A 20446-nucleotide genomic window follows, 5' to 3' on the forward strand; every position below is an offset into this window, starting at 1 on the left:
TACTGTGACCGATGAAAACAGGATTCCACAAAAAACGGAGCCTGTGTGTGTAAATAAATAAATAAACGAAATCAAACTACTTTTCTGTTAAAAAATTAAAGCGATCTGGCGAGCCGTCTTCCAGCGCCAGTACCCCTTGCAAGTCTTCCCATGTAAACTCCTGTAGTCCCAAAAACCTTTCTGCCACAATAATGTCCAGTTTCTTTTACTTATTTAACACGTGAGCCGTACGGTTTATACCTGTGGCAATGAACTCCACAAAATCCACCGTTTTGCTTCTACGTCTTCTTCAGTGGGGTTTATCGGCGTTTGGCATTCAACGTTATGGTGCATTACCGCCACCTACTGTACTGGAGTGTGGGCCAGAGACGGGGAGAAACTAAATCCTGCCTGCCATCCCCGTTGCTCTTAAAAAATATACAATATTTGAGACTATATCTAATCACGTTCTACTCAATATACTATTTTAATTAATTTCCTGTATCCCCTTCTCCTTCATACTAGATATCATCCTCACTCTTTCCCTCTGATACTGTCCACACTGTAGCAATACATGCTCCACAGTCTCTGTTTCCTGGCTCCACGGTCACACTTTCCTGTTGGATGCTTTCCTATCACATTTAAGGTTTTATTCAGCTGGCTGTGTCCCACCCTTAATCTTGTAAAAATAGCCTCCTCTCTTCTGTCCCTTCCTGCCGTCCTCCCCTCCCCGACTTTCCTCTATACTTGAAATAAATGCCTTCCCTTATTATCTCTATTCCACTCCTCCTGCCATCTCTGCACCATCACTGTCCATATCAGGCTTTTCCCCTCTGCCTTGCTCATTGAAAATACAACATCAACATCCCCACTACTAAGTGCTTGTTTAGCCAGTACATCAACTGCCTCGTTCCCCTCCACCCCCACATGGGCTGGAACCCAAGTAAATCTTATCTGTATACCCATCTGTCTAATCCTGCCATGGGTTTGTAGCATCTCATAAAGCAGGTCTTGACTGCTACGTGAGCTAAAGGACTGGAGACTCATTAACACTGCACATGAATCAGAGCAAATAACTATTCTGTCTGGCTTAACGTCCTCCACTCACTGTAAGGCCAACAGTATGGCCATCAGCTCCGCCGTATATACAGCCAGAAGATCTGTATTACATTTCCTGACTTCCACCCCACATAAATCCACCTTTTAACACACAGGGTATCTTTTGACTGGCAGCAAACATTTACTACAGGCTGTGGTGCATCCATTACCATATCTTCACTAGCATCACTTGTTTTCTCAACTCTTTTAATCTCTTCCACATAGGAGATTCAATTGACCGCTCTAACCTTTAACCATCTCAATCTCCTTCACCCTTACAGATGACTCAGGAACTCGGGATCATGATCCCCACCACAATTGCAACACTGTCGCTCTTCTACAAACCGCTCTTCAATATAATCCATCCATCTGCACACACTTGAAACATGGCCAAATCCTTTATAATTTTTACACTGCAGTGGTTTGGGGACGAAAGCTCTTACAGCGTATCTTACATAACCAAGCTTCACATGTGTAGGTAGGGGCTCTTTATAAAAAAACAACAGGACCGACAGACTTTCTTATTCTTCTCCATTCACCCAGCGGGTCAGATGCCGGGAACCAACTACACCAGGAATTATCTTCAGGTATTCAACCTGAACATCTGTCGTCACCCCTGAGATGACTCCTTTGACGGGCACTCTAATCCAAAACTCGAAGCACGATACTTCTGTTGTATGGATTATTTTTGAAGCCCACTGCAACCTTCCTCTGTTCTTCAGAAATACAATTAATCAGAATAAGACCACTCCTGATCACTCTGATAGACCACTTTTCACAGCGCATACCTCACCATCCTTACTTAACAAACGCATCCCAACAAGAAAGATTAATTATCCGACATACACATATCCTCCACTCCAATTTGAGACAATTTTATTTTTCTTCCATTTTCGACCCTACTGTTGTCCATTCAGGACATTAATCTTCACCAACTTTGCACAACACGCTGCCTGATTCGAACTCGGCATCCACTTCCGCCATTTCTCCTACCATCCCACTAGCAGCAGCAGCAGCAGAAACTACTTCTACTACTTCTACTTCTTCTACTACTTCTACTACTTCTTCTTCTTCTTCTTCTTCTTCTTTTTGTAGGTTTTATAGCAGCCTACAACCTATTGGTGTATTGCCGCCACCTACTGTACGGTGTAGTGAAACTAAAATATTCCATTACGGGAAAGGGGGACCCCCGACATCATACAAAATACAAAACATTTATAAATAAAAAACCATCCTACTCCTTCAGTCACAGTTCAAATCACATCCATACACAGGCTCAGGGGCCTGTGAGGACGGAGCATTGATTGACAGGATTCCTTGTAATGCCTCCACTTTAAAATCCCTGAGACCCAAAAAACGTTCAGCCACACTCACAACAATGCTTATTGTCTCAGATGTTCTCTCTGTTTGCGCTGTGCAGTTGATAACCAATGCAATAAACTCTACAACGTTCACCTTCTTAACATGCAACACGCCAGGATCCCACTGTTGACAAGGAATATCATCTTGTGTCTCTACTCCTACTACCATTACTTCTTCAACATCACTCCATCCTTCCACTCTTCTCACCACCTCCGGATAGGAGACATTCTGGACAGCCCTTATTCTTGCCACCTCTGTCTCCTTCACCTGTAATATTCATATGTGTCAGCATACTGAATTGTAATTGGATGCATTCTACCGTCGTATCATACTGCGCTATGATTGGTTAAGACCACCCAGGTGGCGAGGTCATGCTAAAGATGATCATGGCCGGAGACACATGAACATGCCAGTTATAGCTAGTTAATAAAGAGCTATGTTTGTAAAGATCCTGTCGTCCTGCATTTTATTATTTTGTACAAAGCATACAAAACAAGACATCACCCTAACAGGGCACTTCAGGAATTCGGGTGCATGTTCACCACCACAATTGCAGCATTTAGGTTCAGCTGGCATATGATACTCTACATATGCTTAATACATGACCAAATAATTTGCATTTATCACACTGCATGGGTTTGTGCACGAAGGCTCTCACAGGGTATCTCACAAATCCCAAATACATTAGAGAAGGGAGAGACGCTTCTTCAAAAAACGATAGAATGGATGGAGTGGGCTTCTTCACTCCATCGACCATGCGGGTCAGTCGGTGTGCACCAACCACTTGATCCATTTCTTTACGTATATCCTTTGCATTCCCTTCTAGTGCCACCTTATCCAACGCATCCACGATTTTCATAGAGACTTCAAACGGATCTCCCAGGTAGCTCCCTCGATCCAAAACCCTCACTCCGACCAAAGAAGAATCAGAACTAGGCTTGTCAGTTAAGAACACATTCTTATTTACAATGACGGCCTACATTTACTAGATTCCATGACCACTTTACTTATCTTATTTCCTTTTGTATTCGCCACTATAATCCAATACTTCTCACTCACATCTCCACTCGACGTGCCAACTGATTCAAACAGAACATCCACTTCCTCCAACGCCTCATCAAGCGGTCTTCTTCTTCTTCCTCTTCTTCCTCTTCTTCTTCTTTCTCTACACCTTGGCAGTGCCGTTAACCACCATTGCTATAAAGGCCACAAAGTCCACCATCTTGACATGTAAAATATCTGGGTCATGCTGATAATAAGCAACCCCTGCCGCCTGCAGAGAAGGCTTATCCACCACCATGGGCTCTTCAGGAACATTGGATCCCTCAACCCTTTTTACAGCTGCTGAATATGAGATACTTTGGTTGGCCATGAATTTAGCCACCTCATCCTCTTTCACCCTTGTCGGTCATTCCAAAAACGTTGTTTTATGCTTCCCACCACAATTGCAACTCTTCACATTCTCCTCACTTTTACAACACATGAGTTGATCTCTTCCACAACATGGACATCTTGGCTTTTCCCTTCTACAAACACGTTTCACATGTCCAAAAGCTCTACAGTGATCACACTGCATCAGTCTTTGGATAAACCCTTTAACACAGCAATTAATATATACCAACTTCACCTGTGTTTATGGGATACTTTTCATTTCTGCAACATCGACTTCCCACTATACACCAGATATTACCCGCTTGAGGGGTGCCCTGCTCCGAAGAGCCACACACGACACGGCAATCTTCTGGAATCGGGGTGAGACCCAACACACGATTCTTCTGTTTCTCAGAAGTACAAGAAATCAGAACAAGTCCACTTCTCGTAATCCTCACAGTATTAACTTTACCCATCACTCTTTCCACCAGTCTGCATATCTCAAATGGATTCCTCAGAATTGGCAACTTGATCTGCTCCTCTTCAACAAACCGTATTTCTACAATATGAGAGGGGACATTCACAGAACTGGAGGTTTTATTTTCTAACACTATTTTGCTCCTTTTTCCATTCAATAGACTCCACCGCCATTAGTTCCAAGATTCACACCTGCTTCTGCTTCCGCCATCTTGAAAACCCTTTGTGGTTTTTTTTGGCAGACTAGATGCTTTGTTGCGTATTGCTGCCTTTCACAGTTCGGAAAGTGCATTGCACATTTTGTTCACAAAAAAAGAGAAATGGGAAATGGGAAAAAAAAAGAAATTGCACCAGCATCTAACCCTAGATTTATACCACTACCCCCAACAAACCCCCCACCCCTTCCCACTACTTTGGCCCAAACAGATCATACACCTGGCTGTCAGCCTGGCAGGCTGGAACTCCTACTCTCAAAACCCCCTGTAGTTTTCTGCACTAAAATCTCTGACACCCAAAAACTTTGGTTCCATTCCATCTGTGTGGTACAATTAATTACCATAGCAATAAACACTAAGAAGCCAACCTTACTAAAACACAAACTGTTCTGGTCACTCTGTACTGGCCTACTACTCTCAGGATCCCTCACACTTTGCCTCCATCATCTACTTCCTCACTGCCTCAGCATATGACAATATCTGCACTGTTCTCACCCTGGAAACTTCAACCTGTCTCACTTGCACAGGACATTTTTGATCCCCAGCAACATGGCCACACCAAGAATTGAATCACACATATTTCCTGTTGGATGATTACATTAGCGGTCTAGTTAATGCAGGTCCTTGCCATTCTGCCGCCCTTGGCGAGACCAAGAAAGCCCCCCCCCCCACCCCACGCAAAACTTACATTGAAAAGACATCTAAAATAGGTTCAATTTAGGTTCTGTTAAGTATACGCCGGGAGTCAGGAAGCAGGTGCAGAAGGTGAGTTTAATAATGATAAATGCAGATAAACAAAACATGAGAAGCGTACAGAACGTGAATTAAAACAATACTACCTAGTGACTGATGGCTAAATAAAGGGAGAGTAATCAAGGAAATAATGATGTCCAGGTGTGAGTAATGATGGGGAGCAGGTGTGCATAATGATGGTTGCCAGGGCCGGTGGTTAGTAGACCGGCGACGTCGAGCACCGGAGCGGGAATAGGCGTGACAGTACCCACCCCCCTTGACGAGCGGATCCAGCCGCAGGACGACGCTGGCCAGGAGGACGGCACCGAGGGCTAGGAGTGGGCTGGTCCGGATGGTGGAGATGGAAATTGTGGACAATGTTGGGGTCCAGGATGTCGGCCACCGGGACCCAACAGCGCTCCTCAGGACCGTACCCAGGAACCACAGGCCTGAAGAGGGAAACATATAAAGATGGTGAGATCCGGTAGTTGGTGGGGAGTTATAGATGATAAGTTACCTCATTGACCCTCATAATCCTTCTTCCCCCACCCCCATAAAAAAAAAGTGGTTGTCCCACTGGCTATCATAAGTTGAATGCACCAATTTGTAAGTCGCTCTGGATAAGAGCGTCTGCTAAATGATGTAAATGTAAATGTAATGCCAACTTCACCACTAGGAGCTCCCGGTCGCCGACGTCATAGTACCTCTCCGCAGGAGACAATTTCTTTGAGAAGTATGCACAGGGATACAATTTATGTAGGTTACCTTGGCGTTGGGACGCCCACTTCTGAGGCGTCCACCTCCACCATGAAGGGCAGCGTAGGATCTGGGTGTTTCAGCCATGGGGCGGAGGTGAAATGCCCCTTCAGGAAGAGAAGGCCTCATCGGCTGCAGGACTCCACACCAACTTACGAGGACCACCCTTGAGGAGAGAGGAGAGGCTATGGAGCTGAAGTTCTTAATGAAGCGGCGGTAGAAGTTGGCAAAAAAAAACAGACACCATTGGAGCCCCTTTATGGTGGTTGGGACTGGCCATGACCTGACTGCTTTGACCTTCCTTTCATCCATACTCACCCCCTGCGGGCTGATCCGGTATCCCAAGAAGGAGACATCGAAATGATGGAACTGGCACTTCTCCGCTTTAACATAAAGGCGGTTATCCAGGAGGCGTCTCAGGACTACTCGGACATGAGCGATGTGATCCTCCAAGGTGGCCGAGTAGACCAGGATGTCGTTGATATACACGACCACCTGGCGCCCGACCATGTCCCGGAACACCTCGTTCACGAAACGCCTGAAACACTGACGGAGCATTGGCTAGTCCATAAGGCGTCCCCAAGTACTCGTGGTGACCAGACGTCGTGCTGAAGGCCATTTTCCACTCATCCCCCTCTCGGATGCGGATAAGATTATAGGTGCTCCGCAGGTCCAGCTTTGTAAAAAAAACCGGCCCTGCGGAGCTGTTCGATGGTGGCCGGTACCAATGGGAGAGGGTAGCGGTATTTAGTGGTGATGGAATTGAGACTTCTGTAATCGATGCAGGGACGAAGACCCCCATCCTTCTTGGTCACAAAGAATAAACCTGCCGACACAGGAGAGGTGGATGAGTGGACAAAACCCTGTTGGAGAGCCTCCTGGATGTACTCCTCCATGGCCTGGGTCTTAGCCACCGACAGAGGGTAGACGCGGCTAAGCAGCGGCGCAGATCCTTCTAGCAGGTCGATGGCACAGTCCCAGGGGCGACGAGGAGGTAGACAGGTGGCTTGGGTCTTGGAGAACACCTCCCGGAGATCCTGGTAAACCTCCGGGATGTCAGGCTAGAGGGCAACTACAGGACTCTCAACCGACGTGGAACCACAGGGCAAGGGAAAGCAGGTCCTCTGGCATCCGGGTGCCTAGTCGATGATTTCCATCCTCGACCAGGAGATGGTGGGGTCATGGTGCCAAGCTTATGATCATAATGCAGCAGTGTGTAGGAGGGAGATTCCACAATGTGAAAATTGTGCAGGAAAGCATGGGACAAAATAATGTGTTGTATCAGTGAAATAAGTGGTATTTGTGTTAACTGTAGGGGTGCCCATGTTGCTGGGATCAGAAGTGTCCGGTGTGAGAGAGGCAGGTTGAGTTTGCCAGGGACAGAGTTGTACAGAAGGTGTCATATGCTGAGGCAGTGAAGAAAGTAGAGGAAGGGATCAAGGGTGAAGGATCCTAAGAGGCTTACGTGAGTAGTATACTTTTTCCAGTACAGAGTGATAGGCCTACAAATGAAATGCGCTTCAGTAAGGTTGGTTTTTAGAGTTCATTTTCATGGTTATCAACTGTACTGCAGGAATGGAACATAAGTCACAGAAAATAGGTGTTGTGGTGGCAGCTGCAGAGAAGTACTTGAGATTACGATATTTTACAGCAGAAGAGTTACAGGGGTTGTTGAATGGTATTGTAGGATCAGATAGGGTTAAAATAATGGAATGGGTGTTGGGTTTTTAATGAGTGTAGGGTTAGTTGGCATCGTAATCTTTTGTATTACAAATTATAATTGATTTATACTCCAGTCCAGTTGGTGGCGGTAATGCAATATTATATTGGAGTCCAACCGCCGTTAAACCCTACCAAAGCAGAAGAAGATCCCTTGCTAGTTGTCTCCATCTGTCGGTATTTTAGTAGTACACCACTCACAGGAAGTTGCAAACCAAGCGCGCTTGGTAACAAACCGGGCCGGGCATCATTGGGAGAAAGGAATAACTGCTGATTAATCAACGCTGAATGAAACTGAGTTTTAAGAAATCTCTTCTTTATTAATTTATTCCCCATCGTAGCTAGTACGTGTTCCTGTGCACCACGTAAACGAAGGGCTTTGTGGCACAGCGCAATTTTTAGGTATGAATGCGCATCTGGTTGTCTGTGCTCTTCTACAAATAGCCTAGCAACACACAGTCCATATGGCAGGCCTTTGAATTAGCGTGCTAGCTAGCTCGAGCTGGATGAATGAGCGACACGAATGTTCTTTTTTTGTTACTATTGCCAGCTTGTTAGTCATGCCAGACAGTATGTGCATTTTTGCAATCATAATTAATCAGATTTTGTCTGAGTGATTGATTAGTTACGGCTAATTGCAAGCTACCTAGCTAACGTCTAGCTTACTTACTGCATGGATTGGGCTGAATGTTGCAACTACAAAGGTACTGTAGTGATTAATCTACGCTAGCTAGCTAGATAACCTAGTTAGCTACTTAGGTTAGGGATGGCCAAAGCTAGCTAACATATGGAAGCTTTATTAAACTTCATTTAGAACTTGTTTTCATTGCAAAGTTAAGGAAGCCTTACATTTCCATTAGATTGCTATCCTGTCATGGTGTCTAGATGTATGTAGGTAGCTAGCTAGCTGATGGTTTGCAGTCTAATCTCTTGCAGGTGTCTGAGGTTTGCACCAGCATGTCTGTGTCTGTGATCATTAAATGGGGTGGGCAGGAGTACTCCATCAGTGCACTCTCTGAAGAGGACACAGTGCTGGACCTCAAGCAGTCTATCAAGTCCCTGACAGGGGTTCTTCCTGAGAGACAGAAACTCCTAGGACTAAAAGTCAAAGGTAAGACCTAGCTGATGGACTCAAACGTCTCTCATCATTTGCTGTGATAGCCGTCGATAACAGGCTGCTATTTAGCCGTAAAGCATGGCGATACCTTATTCATTCTCGGCTTGGAAGACACCGGTGTCTTCTAAACTCCCATCGCTAGTTGCAGGTGGAACGTTTGAATGTAGAAAATGCCACCATTGTGGACTTCTGCCTTTGTCTGAGTTGTCTTGACAGCTGAGTCATTATGTGTTAAGGGTTCTCTCTCTTTCCCAGGTAAACCAGCAGAGGATGAAGTGAAGCTGGGCTCACTCAAGCTGAAGCCCAATACCAAGATCATGATGATGGGCAGCAGAGAGGAGAGTCTGGTGGGTTCCTCTTCCTTCCACTCCAGAAGTTTACCAGAAGCAATGTCATATATTTAGCATGTCAAAGACCTAGGCCTCATAACACTCAATCGCTTTGTTTTGTTTTGTGAAGGAAGACGTTTTAGCACCTCCCCCAGAGAACGATGACGTTGTCAATGACTTTGACATTGAAGAAGAGGTGATTGAAGTAGAAAACAGGTATAGTAGGACTTTGCAGAGACAACTCATGTAGCTTCAGTAATACAACATTTTACATTTTAGTCATTTAGCGGACGCTCTTATCCAGAGCGACTTACAGTTAGTGAGTGCATACATTTTTCATACCGGCCCCCCGTGGGAATCGAACCCACAACCCTGGCGTTGCAAGCGCCATGCTCTACCAACTGAGTTACAGGAGGCCAAAACAAGTAATTGATTCGGCTCCAACTTTGCTTGACACTATGGTACTTTTTCTAAGGTGTCTCATAGTCAGTTCAATGTCTTATTTTAACTTTATGCCATGCGCTTTGCTGCTTTAGAGAGGAGAATTTGGCCAAGATAGCCCGCCGTGTCAAAGACTACAAAGTGGAGGAGATGAATCCACCCAGGGAAGGAAAGAGGCTGCTAGTACTAGATGTGGACTACACATTGTTTGGTAAGTAGGAAGACCATCAAAACTGCCCAGGGCACTGCTGTTTCGGCTGGTCAAATGCATAATTACACCATTTCAAAATGTGAAACATTTTAGATTTTGTTTAAGAATTTTGATTATTATTGAAAGATTTTATATCCTTGTAGTGCTGTTCTTCAAACTTTTGAGCGTTTTCCTCTGTGATTTGTTTAATTCCAGATCACAAGTCATGTGCAGAGACGGGACAAGAGCTCATGAGGCCTTTTCTACACGAGTTCTTGACCTCTGCGTACGAAGACTATGACATTGTCATTTGGTGTAAGTACCAAACTCCTTGTTTTGATTTTGGAAAGTAAATGTAAAGTTCACGTTAACTCGCCCTAATTTGTTTTGTTTTTCTTCTAGCTGCCACAAGTATGAAGTGGATTGATGCTAAAATGAAAGTATGTATTCCCTTCTGAAAGGTTGATTTTGTATCTTTCTCAATTAAAGGGAATTTGCCAAAATGTTCAACTTCATATTCATCATCTCCAGCATCAACCCAACATCACCATATGTGAAAATTGAAAGTTTCTATGTTTTGTAGTAAAAAAGATGGAGGAAGATAAGTGTTTCCAACCAATTAGTAGAATATTAGTAGGCAATAGTCTACTCATAATTAGTTACAATCACAATCTACACCGATGATGTCATTGGAAACACTTATCTTCCTCTATCTTTTTTACTACAAAAATAGAAACATTTTCACGTGTTGATTTTGGGGTGGTGCTGGAGATGATGAACATGAAGTGGCATATATATATATTTTTAATGTTCTGTTAATGTGTTGCCACTTCATGGCCAGAAGAGGGCAATGTTTCCCAAAGAGTTTTCACAGCATGTAAACCTCCATTGAGAACATTATCAAATTTTATTTGTCATACATTTACATTTACGTCATTTAGCAGACGCTCTTATCCAGAGCGATTTACAGTTAGTGCATACATTATTTAATTTTTTCATACTGGCCCCCCGTGGGAATCGAACCCACAACCATAGCGTTGCAAACGCCATGCTGTACCAACTGAGCTACATCCCTGCCAGCCATTCCCTCCCCTACCCTGGACGACGCTGGGCCAATTGTGCGCCGCCCCATGGATACACGTGTTTAGCAGATGTTATAGTGGGTGTAGCGAAATGCTTGTTCTTCTAGCTCCGACAGTGCAGTAATATCTAAAAATGTCACAACATATACCCAATACACACAAAACTAGTAAGGAATGGGATTTAAGAATATATACATATATGGACAAGTAATGACAGAGCGGCATGGACTAAGATACAGTAGAATATTATAGAATAGAATGCAGTATATACATATGAGATGAGTAGTGCAAGATATGTAAACATTATTAAAGTGACTAGTGTTCCATTTCTTAAAGTGGCCAGTGATTTCAATAGGCAGCAGCAGCCTCTAATGTGCTATTGATGGCTATTTAACAGTCTGATGGCCTTGAGATAGAAGCTGTTTTTCATTCTCTCTGTCCCAGCTTTGATGCACCTGTACTGACCTCGCCTTCTGGATGATAGCGGGGTGAACAGGCAGTGGCTGGGGTGGTTGATGTCCTTGATGATCTTTTTGGCCTTCCTGTGAAATCGGGTGCTGGATATGTCTTGGAGGGCGGGTAGTTTGCCCCTGGTAATGCTTTCGGCAGACTGCACCACCCTCTGGAGAGCCCTGTGGTTGTGGGCGGTGCAGTTGCCATACCAGGCGGTGATACAGCCCGACAGGATTCTCTCAATTGTGCATCTGTAAAAGTTTTAGGGTTTTAGGCTAAGCCGAATTTCTTCAGCCTCCTGAGGTTGAAGTGGCTCTGTTGCGCCTTCTTCACCACACTGTCTGCGTGGGTGGACCATTTCAGTTTGTCAGTGATGTGTATGCCAAGGAACTTGAAGCTTTCCACCTTCTCCACTGCGGTCCCGTCGATGTGGATAGGGGGGTGCACCCTCTGCTGTTTCCTGAAGTCCACGATCATCTCCTTTGTTTTGTTGATTTTGAGTGAGAGGTTATTTTCCTGGCACCACACTCCTAGAGCCCTCATATCCTCCCTGTAGGCTGTCTCGTCATTGTTGGTAATCAAGCCTACTACTGTTGTGTCGTCTGCAAACTTGATGATTGAGTTGGAGGCGTGCTTGGCCACGCAGTCATTGGTGAACAGGGAGTACAGGAGGGGGCTGAGCACACACCCTTGTGGGGCCCCTGTGTTGAGGATCAGCGAAGTGGAGATGTTGTTTCCTACCTTCACCACCTGGGGGCGGCCTGTCAGGAAGTCCAGGACCCAGTTGCACAGGGCGGGGTTCAGACCCAGGGCCTCGAGCTTAATGATGAGCTTGGAGGGTGCTATGGTGTTGAATGCTGAGCTATAGTCAATGAACAGCATTCTTACATAGGTATTCCTCTTGTCCAGATGGGATAGGGCAGCAGTGATTTAATAGCCTGTATTTACCTATAGTGTAGAGCATCAGATCAGATGTTGCCTTCCTGTTGTGGTGTATGTGACAGTCTCACTGTGCCCTCTGGTTTCTCAGGAGCTGGGAGTGACAGACAACCCCAACTACAAGATCACCTTCATGCTGGACAGTGCAGCCATGATCACAGTGCACACGCCTAAGAGGGGTGTAGTGGAGGTGAGTCGGCCTACACTGGAGCATACAACCTCATAAATCCCACTGATTCATGTCCCATTCGCCTGATGTAACTGTGTCTCAAGTTAGTCTGTCCTGTTGGGTGTGTTTCAGGTGAAGCCTCTCGGGGTGATATGGGGCAAGTACAGTGAGTTCTACAGCAAGAAGAACACCATCATGTTCGACGACATTGGCAGAAATTTCCTAATGAACCCACAGAACGGACTGAAGGTAAGTTATGGTAAAACGTCCATTAATTTAATATATCGGGTGTTTATTTGCTTCAACCGCGGTTGTTGGAGACAGGCACGTATTGGAGACCGGCATTTATTACCATCCGAGGTGTGGAAAGTCCAGCCCACCCTATTATGATTTGGCCATGGGGCACAGAGAACAGTGTGCTGTTTTATAGCTAAGCTCATGCTAATCTACATCCCCCCCCCCCCCCCCCCCATGAGGCTGAAAGAAAACGTTGGCAGTTTTAAAGCAAATTTACAGTAATTCTAAACATTTAACATTTTGCCATGGCTTATGTCTTCATATGCTATCTGGGAGGGGAAGGGGGCCCACAACCCCCCCCCCCCCCCCCCCCCCCCCCCAAAAAAAAATAATCCATTAAAAAGTCACCAGAGCTGACCGTTTCAGTCGTTCTACAATAGAATTACCCCGGGTACCCCGAGCGGGAGGGGGTTCCCCACCCCCCTGTTACAAACATGTCCTGAGGAAATACTAGGGCTGGGAATTGCCATGGACCTCACGATACAATATTATCACAATACTTAGATGCCGATAGAATATGTATTGGGATTCTCACGATTCTACAGTGCCTTTGGAAAGTATTCAGATTTTGTTACGTTACATCCTTATTCTAAAATTGATTAAATAAATAAAACATCCTCAGCAATCTACACATAATACCCCATAATGACAGAGCGAAAACAGGTTTTTAGACATTTTTGCAAATGTATTAAAAATAAAAAACATACCTTATTTACATAATAATTCAGACCCTTTGCTATTAAATTCGAAATTGAGCTCCGGTGCATCCTGTTTCCATTGATCATCCTTGAGATGTTTCTACAACTTGGAGTCCACCTATGGTAAATTCAGTTGATTAGACATGATTTGGAAAGGCACACCTGTCTATGTAAGGTCCCACAGTTGACAGTGCATGTCAGAGCAAAAACCAAGCCATGAGGTCGAAGGAATTGTCCGTAGAGCTCCAAGACAGCGTTGTGTCGAGGCACAAATCTGGGGAAGGGTACCAAAAAATTTCTGCAGCATTGAAGGTCCCTAAGAACACAGTGGCCTCCATCATTCTTAAATGGAAGAAGTTTGGAACAACCAAGACTCTTCCTAGAGCTGGCCGCCCGGCTAAACTGAGCATTCGGGGGAGAAGGGCCTTGGTCAGGGAGGTGACCAAGATCCCGATGGTCACTCTGACAGAGCTCTAGAGTTCCTCTGGAGATGGGAGAACCTTCCAGAAGGACAACCATCTCTGTAGCACTCCACCAATCAGGCCTTTATGGTAGAGTGGCCAGACGGAAGCCACTCCTCAGTAAAAGGCACATGACAGTCCGCTTGGAGTTTGCCAAAAGGCACCTAAAGACTCTCAGACCATGAGAAACAAGATTCTCTGGTCTGATGAAACCAAGATTGAACTCTTTGGCCTAAATACCAAGCGTCACATCTGGAGGAAACCTGGCACCATCCCTACGGTGAAGCATGATGGTGACAGCATCATGCTGTGGGGATGTTTTTCAGCGGCAGGGACTGGGAGACTAGTCAGGATCGAGGCAAAGCTGAACGGAGAAAAGTACAAAGAGATCCTTAATGAAAACCTGCTCCAGAGCACTCAGGACCTCAGACTGGGGTGAAGGTTCAACTTCCAACAGGACAACGACCCTAAGCACACAGCAACGACAACATAGGAGTGGCTTCGGGACAAGTCTCTGAATGTCCTAGAGGGGCCCAGCCAGAGCCTGGACTTGAACCCGATCTAACATCTCTGGAGAGACCTGAAAATAGCTGTGCAGTGACACTCCCCATCCAGCTTGAGAGGATCTGCAGAGAAGAATGGGAGAAACTTCCCAAATACAGGTGTGCCAAGCTTGTAGTGTCATACCCAAGAAGAATCGATGCTGTAATCGCTGCCGAAGTTGCTTCAACAAAGTACTGAGTAAAGGGTATGAATACTTATGTAAATGTAATATTTCATTTTTTAAAAAATTATAAATTAGCAAAAACCTGTTTTTGCTTTGTCATTATGGGGTATTTTGTGTAGATTGCTGAGCGGATAAAAAAAAAAATACATTTTAGAATAAGGCTGTAACGTAACAAATTGAATACTTTCCGAAGGCAATGTATATGTATTGCGATGAGATCCTGTGGTTTTATTGCGATTCGATGTTCCAAACATATTGCTCACCATATGTCTGCTGCAGAGGGAAGTCATGAAAATATTTGCTGAAAAAAATAATTGGCTCCTTATTTAAAAAGGTGGAGAACAAGCTATGAAGAGTTTTGGTGCAGGTACAGTCAACTAGCGCAAAAAAAATATTGCAATATTGTCAAAAATAATATCCAGATATGTAATTATCGATTTTGTAAAAGAAAAAAAAAATCTGTCACTACTGAATAACACCATTTTGGCTTTAGAACGCATTGCAAATATTACCAAAGGGGTGAAGTAATCAGTTCTCCTCACTGGTTACATGGACAGAATTGCGTTTTGACATGTAGGGACCAAATCATTCATCACATGGTAGAGATGCTTTGAAATTCCACTGGAACAGTCCAGCAAAATGCATGGAAGCGTAATTACACTTCATTGGACCCAGTGCTTATTAGAGGCTGGCGTTTATTTGCTAAAATGTGATGGCCGGCCATTATAAGAGACCAGCGTTAGTTTGAGACTCTGCGTTTTAATGGACGTTTTACAGTAAGTTACCCTACCAAAGCCTACTTGAGTCTTCGAGTTGACAGTTGTCATTAGTGTGAATTTTTATAGAAGCCATTTTCAATGTTTTTTCTCCCTTAGATTCGTCCATTCATGAAAGCGCACTTAAACCGTGAGAAAGACAAAGAGCTCTTCAAACTGTCTCAGTATCTTAAAGAGATTTCCAAACTGGAGGACTTCTCAAGTCTCAACCATAAGCATTGGGAGAGGTAAGGTTACTGAAATATTATTCTGCAACTAACTCCAGCTTAGCATACCTTCCTGTTTTTTTACTATTTCAATACTGACCATTTATCTGAGTGAGTAGTTGGTAGATGACGCTAGCTTTGTGACTGTTGCGGTGTATGTCTGCAGGTATCTGTCAAAGAAACAGAGCCAGTGAGAGCATTGTTGTGGATATGCGAAGGGATCATCATTCCTCCAACCAGGAACAGTGCTGGACACTGAAGCCCTCGCCAAACTACTACTGCCAGTTTCTGACTGGGAGCAGTATCCCATTGTATGGCTTGTTCTTTGACTTCTGTTCTTCCCCCTCATCTCTGAAATTCTTTAACTTCAGTATAACAGTTCTGTCATGTATCCATAAACCGGGAGACACACGGTAAATGCTGTACGCATACCGGTACACAGTTTACATTCAATGGTTTTTGTTAGGTTTCACCCAATCGCTCTTTCAGAGTAGTGACTCTATCATCTGTAGCTATGACACTTAAACTCAGTTATACGAACATGAGTTTGTTCTATACTGATACCGTTGCATATTCTCTTTCTCTACACTCCCCCTGGTTCTCTCCCCTATGGCACCATACCTAGTAGAGATGGTGAAGCTAGCACAGGAAGTGAGTTTTACTGAGTGCACTGACACTGAGGTGGAGTTGCTCAGACAGACAGGTTACTTAACTAACCAGTGAGGTGGATTCGACCTCTATTAGGATGGTGACATCCATATGCTGCTGTCACAGAGGTCATTTCAGAAGGACACGGAAGATGTTGTCCATCAGGCAGTTTAGTTTATCTCATTGTGTACTGACATCAGCAATGCCTGCCTTGAAATAAAATATACAGTGACTTCAGAAAGTATTCAAACCCTTGACTTTTTCCACATTTTGTTGTTACAGCCTGAATTTAAAATGGATTACATTTAGATTCTGTCACTGGCCTACACACAACACCCCATAATGTCGAAGTGGAATTACTTTTTTTTGGTTTTACAAATTAATTAAAAAAGAAAAGCTGAAATATCTTGAGTCAATAAGTATTCAACCCCTTTGTTATGACAAGCCTAAATAAGGTCAGGAGTAAAAATGTGCTTAACAAGTCACATAAGTTGCGTTGACTGTGTGCAATAATAGTGTTTAACATGGTTTCTGAATGACTACCTCATCGCTGTACCCCACACAAACAATTATCTGTAAGGTCCCTCAGTCGAGCAGTAAATTTCAAACACAGATTCAACCACAAAGCACCTATTGGTAGATGGGTAAAAATAATAATAAGTAGACATTGAATATCCCTTTGAGCATGGTGAAGTTATTAACTACACTTTGGATGTTGTATCAATACACCCAGTCACTACAAAGATACAGGCTCAGTTGCCGGAGAGGAAGGAAACCGCTCAGGGATTTCACCATTAGGCCAAAGGTGACTTTAAAACAGTTAGAGTTCAATGGCTGTGATAGGAGAACTGAGGATGGATCAACATTGTAGTTCTCCACAATACTAACCTAAATAACATAGTCAAAAGAAAGAAGCCTGTGCTGAATAAAAATATTCCAAAACATGCATCCTGTTTGCAATAAGGAACTGCAAAAATACAACTGCAAAGAAATGAACACATCACTGAGTACCACTCTTCATATTTTCAAGCATGGCGGTGGCTGCATCATGTTATGGGTATGCTTGTCATCGGCAAGGACTAGGAGTTTTTTAGGATAAAAATAAACGGAATAGAGCTAATCAAAGGCAAAATCCTAGAGGAAAACCTGGCTCAGTCTGCTTTCCAGCAGACACTGGGAGACAATTTTGGACAATTACCTAAAACACAAGGCCAAATATACACTGGAGTTGCTTACCAAGACAACATTGAATGTTCCTGAGTGGCCTAGTTACAGTTTTGACTAAAATCGGCTTGAAAATCTATGGCAAGACTTGAAAATGGCAGTCAACAACCGACTTGACAGCTTGAAGAATTTTAAAAAGAACAATCCAGATCTGCAAAGCTCTTAGACTTACCCAGAAAGACTCTCAGCTGTGTAATTGCTGTCAAAGGCATTGACTCGGCGGGTTGAATACTTATGTAATCACTATGGAATGTCAAAGTGGAAGAAATATTGTAACATTAAAAAATAAAATACAAATGTGTATATATATATATATATATATATATATATATATATATATATATATATATATATATATATATATATATATATATATATATATATACTGATGTAGAATTTAAAAAAAATCCACTTTGACATGAGAGTATTTTGTGTAGATCATTGACAAAAAAATTACAATGAAATCCATTTGAATCCCATTTTGTAAAACAACTAAATGTGGAAGAAGTCTAGGGGTGTGAATACTTTCTGAAGGCACTGTCTCTGCGCATGGCTAGACAGTATTTTGTTAGTATGCATTTGACCGAACTTTGATTTGAACTGAACTCTTTTGTCATATTCTCAGGCAACTATTAAGGCCACTGAAGTTAATGAACCAAACTCTACTTGTGGTAGAATGACTGAAAACAAGTTGGAAAAAGGCACTTATATTGTTATTGGGAGTGGGTGGGACAATTTTAAAGGCATTGCATTAGACTCAGCCCAAGCACTAGACACTAAACTCACCTCAAATTCTCGTACAAGGTTTATTTGTAAATAGAATTGTCTTTTTTTCAGTTGGATAGTTGAAAGAAGGGATATGGTTCTGAACATTGAGTCAAATACATATGTATCTGTTACTAGTATTCTCTTTAAGAGGCAAATGAACAGTCTTTGACAGTATTTAGGTTAATTCAAAATTTGCCAACATTTGCTTTATCCATTGGCTGTAACACTAGAGCATCAATGCTCTCACGTCATCCTGCAAAGTTATGCAATAATCTAAAGATCAACTGCTATCAGAGGAAATTAATAAATGTCAGGGTTTACAGTTATTTTCTGTTTTGGATTGTCAAATATTTATTTTACAGACTAATTTACTACATTGTTTTCTTGTAAAAAATATGTTTTGCTACCTTCATGTCAGGTGGCAAAGGTCAATGTATATAAGCATTTCAGTTGTCAAATTAAGGTACTATCACAGAGTTTCTAAACCGAGGCGCAACATCGCGAGCTTCTGGGAACGCTTGCGAAACAGAACAAACAGACCAGGCACGGGTTTGAGAAGTCAATGAGACAAGTGAAAAATGATTCCTTAGTTAATTTTCTCAATATCTAAAGGCACAACCTAGATTCGTGCCAATGTCTTAAGTATTTGAACATGTTATTACTCCAACCTTGTGAAAATGACAAACTGACACATTTTCGTCAAAAACAACTTTATATCGAAGGAGTGCCTTTGATTTGACGGTCTGCACATGCGCGAGTAGACCTGATGACGTGTTTCTACACATGAGCTTAGCTAGCCAAAGTCGCCATGACATTACCTATAAGTGTGATGGGGGATTTCAATTGGAGAAGCAGTTTTAGCCTATCTTCATACTGTACTGTCTTTGGTACCAAGCTGTGTGTGCCATGCATCTTAGGCACTGAATACACACTTTGCTAACTGACATACAGTATGTATGGTAAATCATGTCTATGGCTGAAGCAGTACTTTTCAAACTATTTGTTTTGTTCTCAGCTTGTCATATTTCTTACCTCAGTTAAGTTTGCTTCACAATAAGCTGATTTGTAAAAGATGAGAGAACCATCACATTTGTTGTGTCCTGTGAGATTTCATTTGCAGACTGTTGTACACTCCCCTATGTATTTATTTTGACAGTGAAACTAAAATGTTTCATTTGGCTCTATACTCCAGCATTTTGGATTTGAGATGAAATGTTTTATATTATTACGACACTGCATAATGTGACCTTTTATTTGAGGGTATTTTCATACATATCTGTTTTACCATTTAAAAATGAAAGCACTTTATGTACTGGTCCGCTGTAGCTCAGCTGGTAGAGCACGGCGCTTGTAACGCCAAGGTAGTGGGTTCGATCCCCGGGACCACCCATACACAAAAATGTATGCACGCATGACTAAGTCGCTTTGGATAAAAGCGTCTGCTAAATGGCATATTATTATTATATATTATAGTCGTCCCCCCCCAATCCCATTTGAAGGTGAGGGTGTCATACGTATTTGGACAAATTCACTTGTTTAGTATTTGGTCCCATATTCCTAGCACGCAATGACTACATCAAGTTTGTGACTCTACAAACTTGTTGGATTATTTGTATGTTTTGGTTGTGTTTCGATTATGTTGTGTACAATATAAATTCATCAAATTCATCCAAAAAGTGTACAGTCACAAGCTTGATGTAGTCATGGCATGCTAGGAATATAGGACCAAATACAAAACTTTTGACAATTTAATACACTCAGTGAATTTGTCCAAATACTTATGACCCTTTCAAATGGGGGGACTAGATACATAAAGTGCATTCATTCCTAAATGGTAAAACAGAAAACACCCTCAACTAAAAGGTGACATTCTGTGCTGTCACCTCATAAAGCATTTCCTCTCAAATCCAAAATGCTTGAGTATAGTGCCAAATTAAAAGTTATAGTTTCACTGTCCAAGTACGTAGGGGAGTGTGTCAGACAACGTGAACATGTTTTTAACAAGTGGACACCGGATTCCTGTTGTGAACATATCCTGACTGTAAATAAAAGATTACACTTTTTACAAAAATTGCTTTTCTGGTCAGATTTTTATACCCAGTCATCTTGTCAGTTTCATTAGTGTAACCATTATAAATACTCACCTGTTATATTCAAGTTTCTTGAAAAGTAATCTATGTGAATACTTTGTTGATTCAGATGCAAACAAATT

The 20446-nt window shown here is 42.9% G+C and overlaps 1 protein-coding gene across 1 annotated transcript; it reads left to right on the forward strand.

Moving 5' to 3' along the window:
• Window positions 1-7904: 7904 nt before the first annotated feature.
• LOC311135594 (ubiquitin-like domain-containing CTD phosphatase 1) lies at window positions 7905-17746 on the forward strand. The gene is made up of 11 exons (XM_084169604.1): window positions 7905-8111; window positions 8646-8820; window positions 9082-9173; window positions 9286-9371; window positions 9692-9807; window positions 10003-10101; window positions 10189-10226; window positions 12352-12450; window positions 12562-12678; window positions 15488-15615; window positions 15761-17746. The coding sequence occupies exons 2-11, from the start codon at window positions 8667-8669 to the stop codon at window positions 15786-15788; spliced, it is 957 nt and encodes a 318-aa protein (XP_084025730.1). The 5' UTR covers window positions 7905-8111; window positions 8646-8666; the 3' UTR covers window positions 15789-17746.
• Window positions 17747-20446: the final 2700 nt, after the last annotated feature.

The sequence above is a fragment of the Coregonus lavaretus genome, assembly GCF_964263955.1.
Source record: "Coregonus lavaretus genome assembly, chromosome: 10".
Classification (NCBI taxonomy): domain Eukaryota; kingdom Metazoa; phylum Chordata; class Actinopteri; order Salmoniformes; family Salmonidae; genus Coregonus; species Coregonus lavaretus.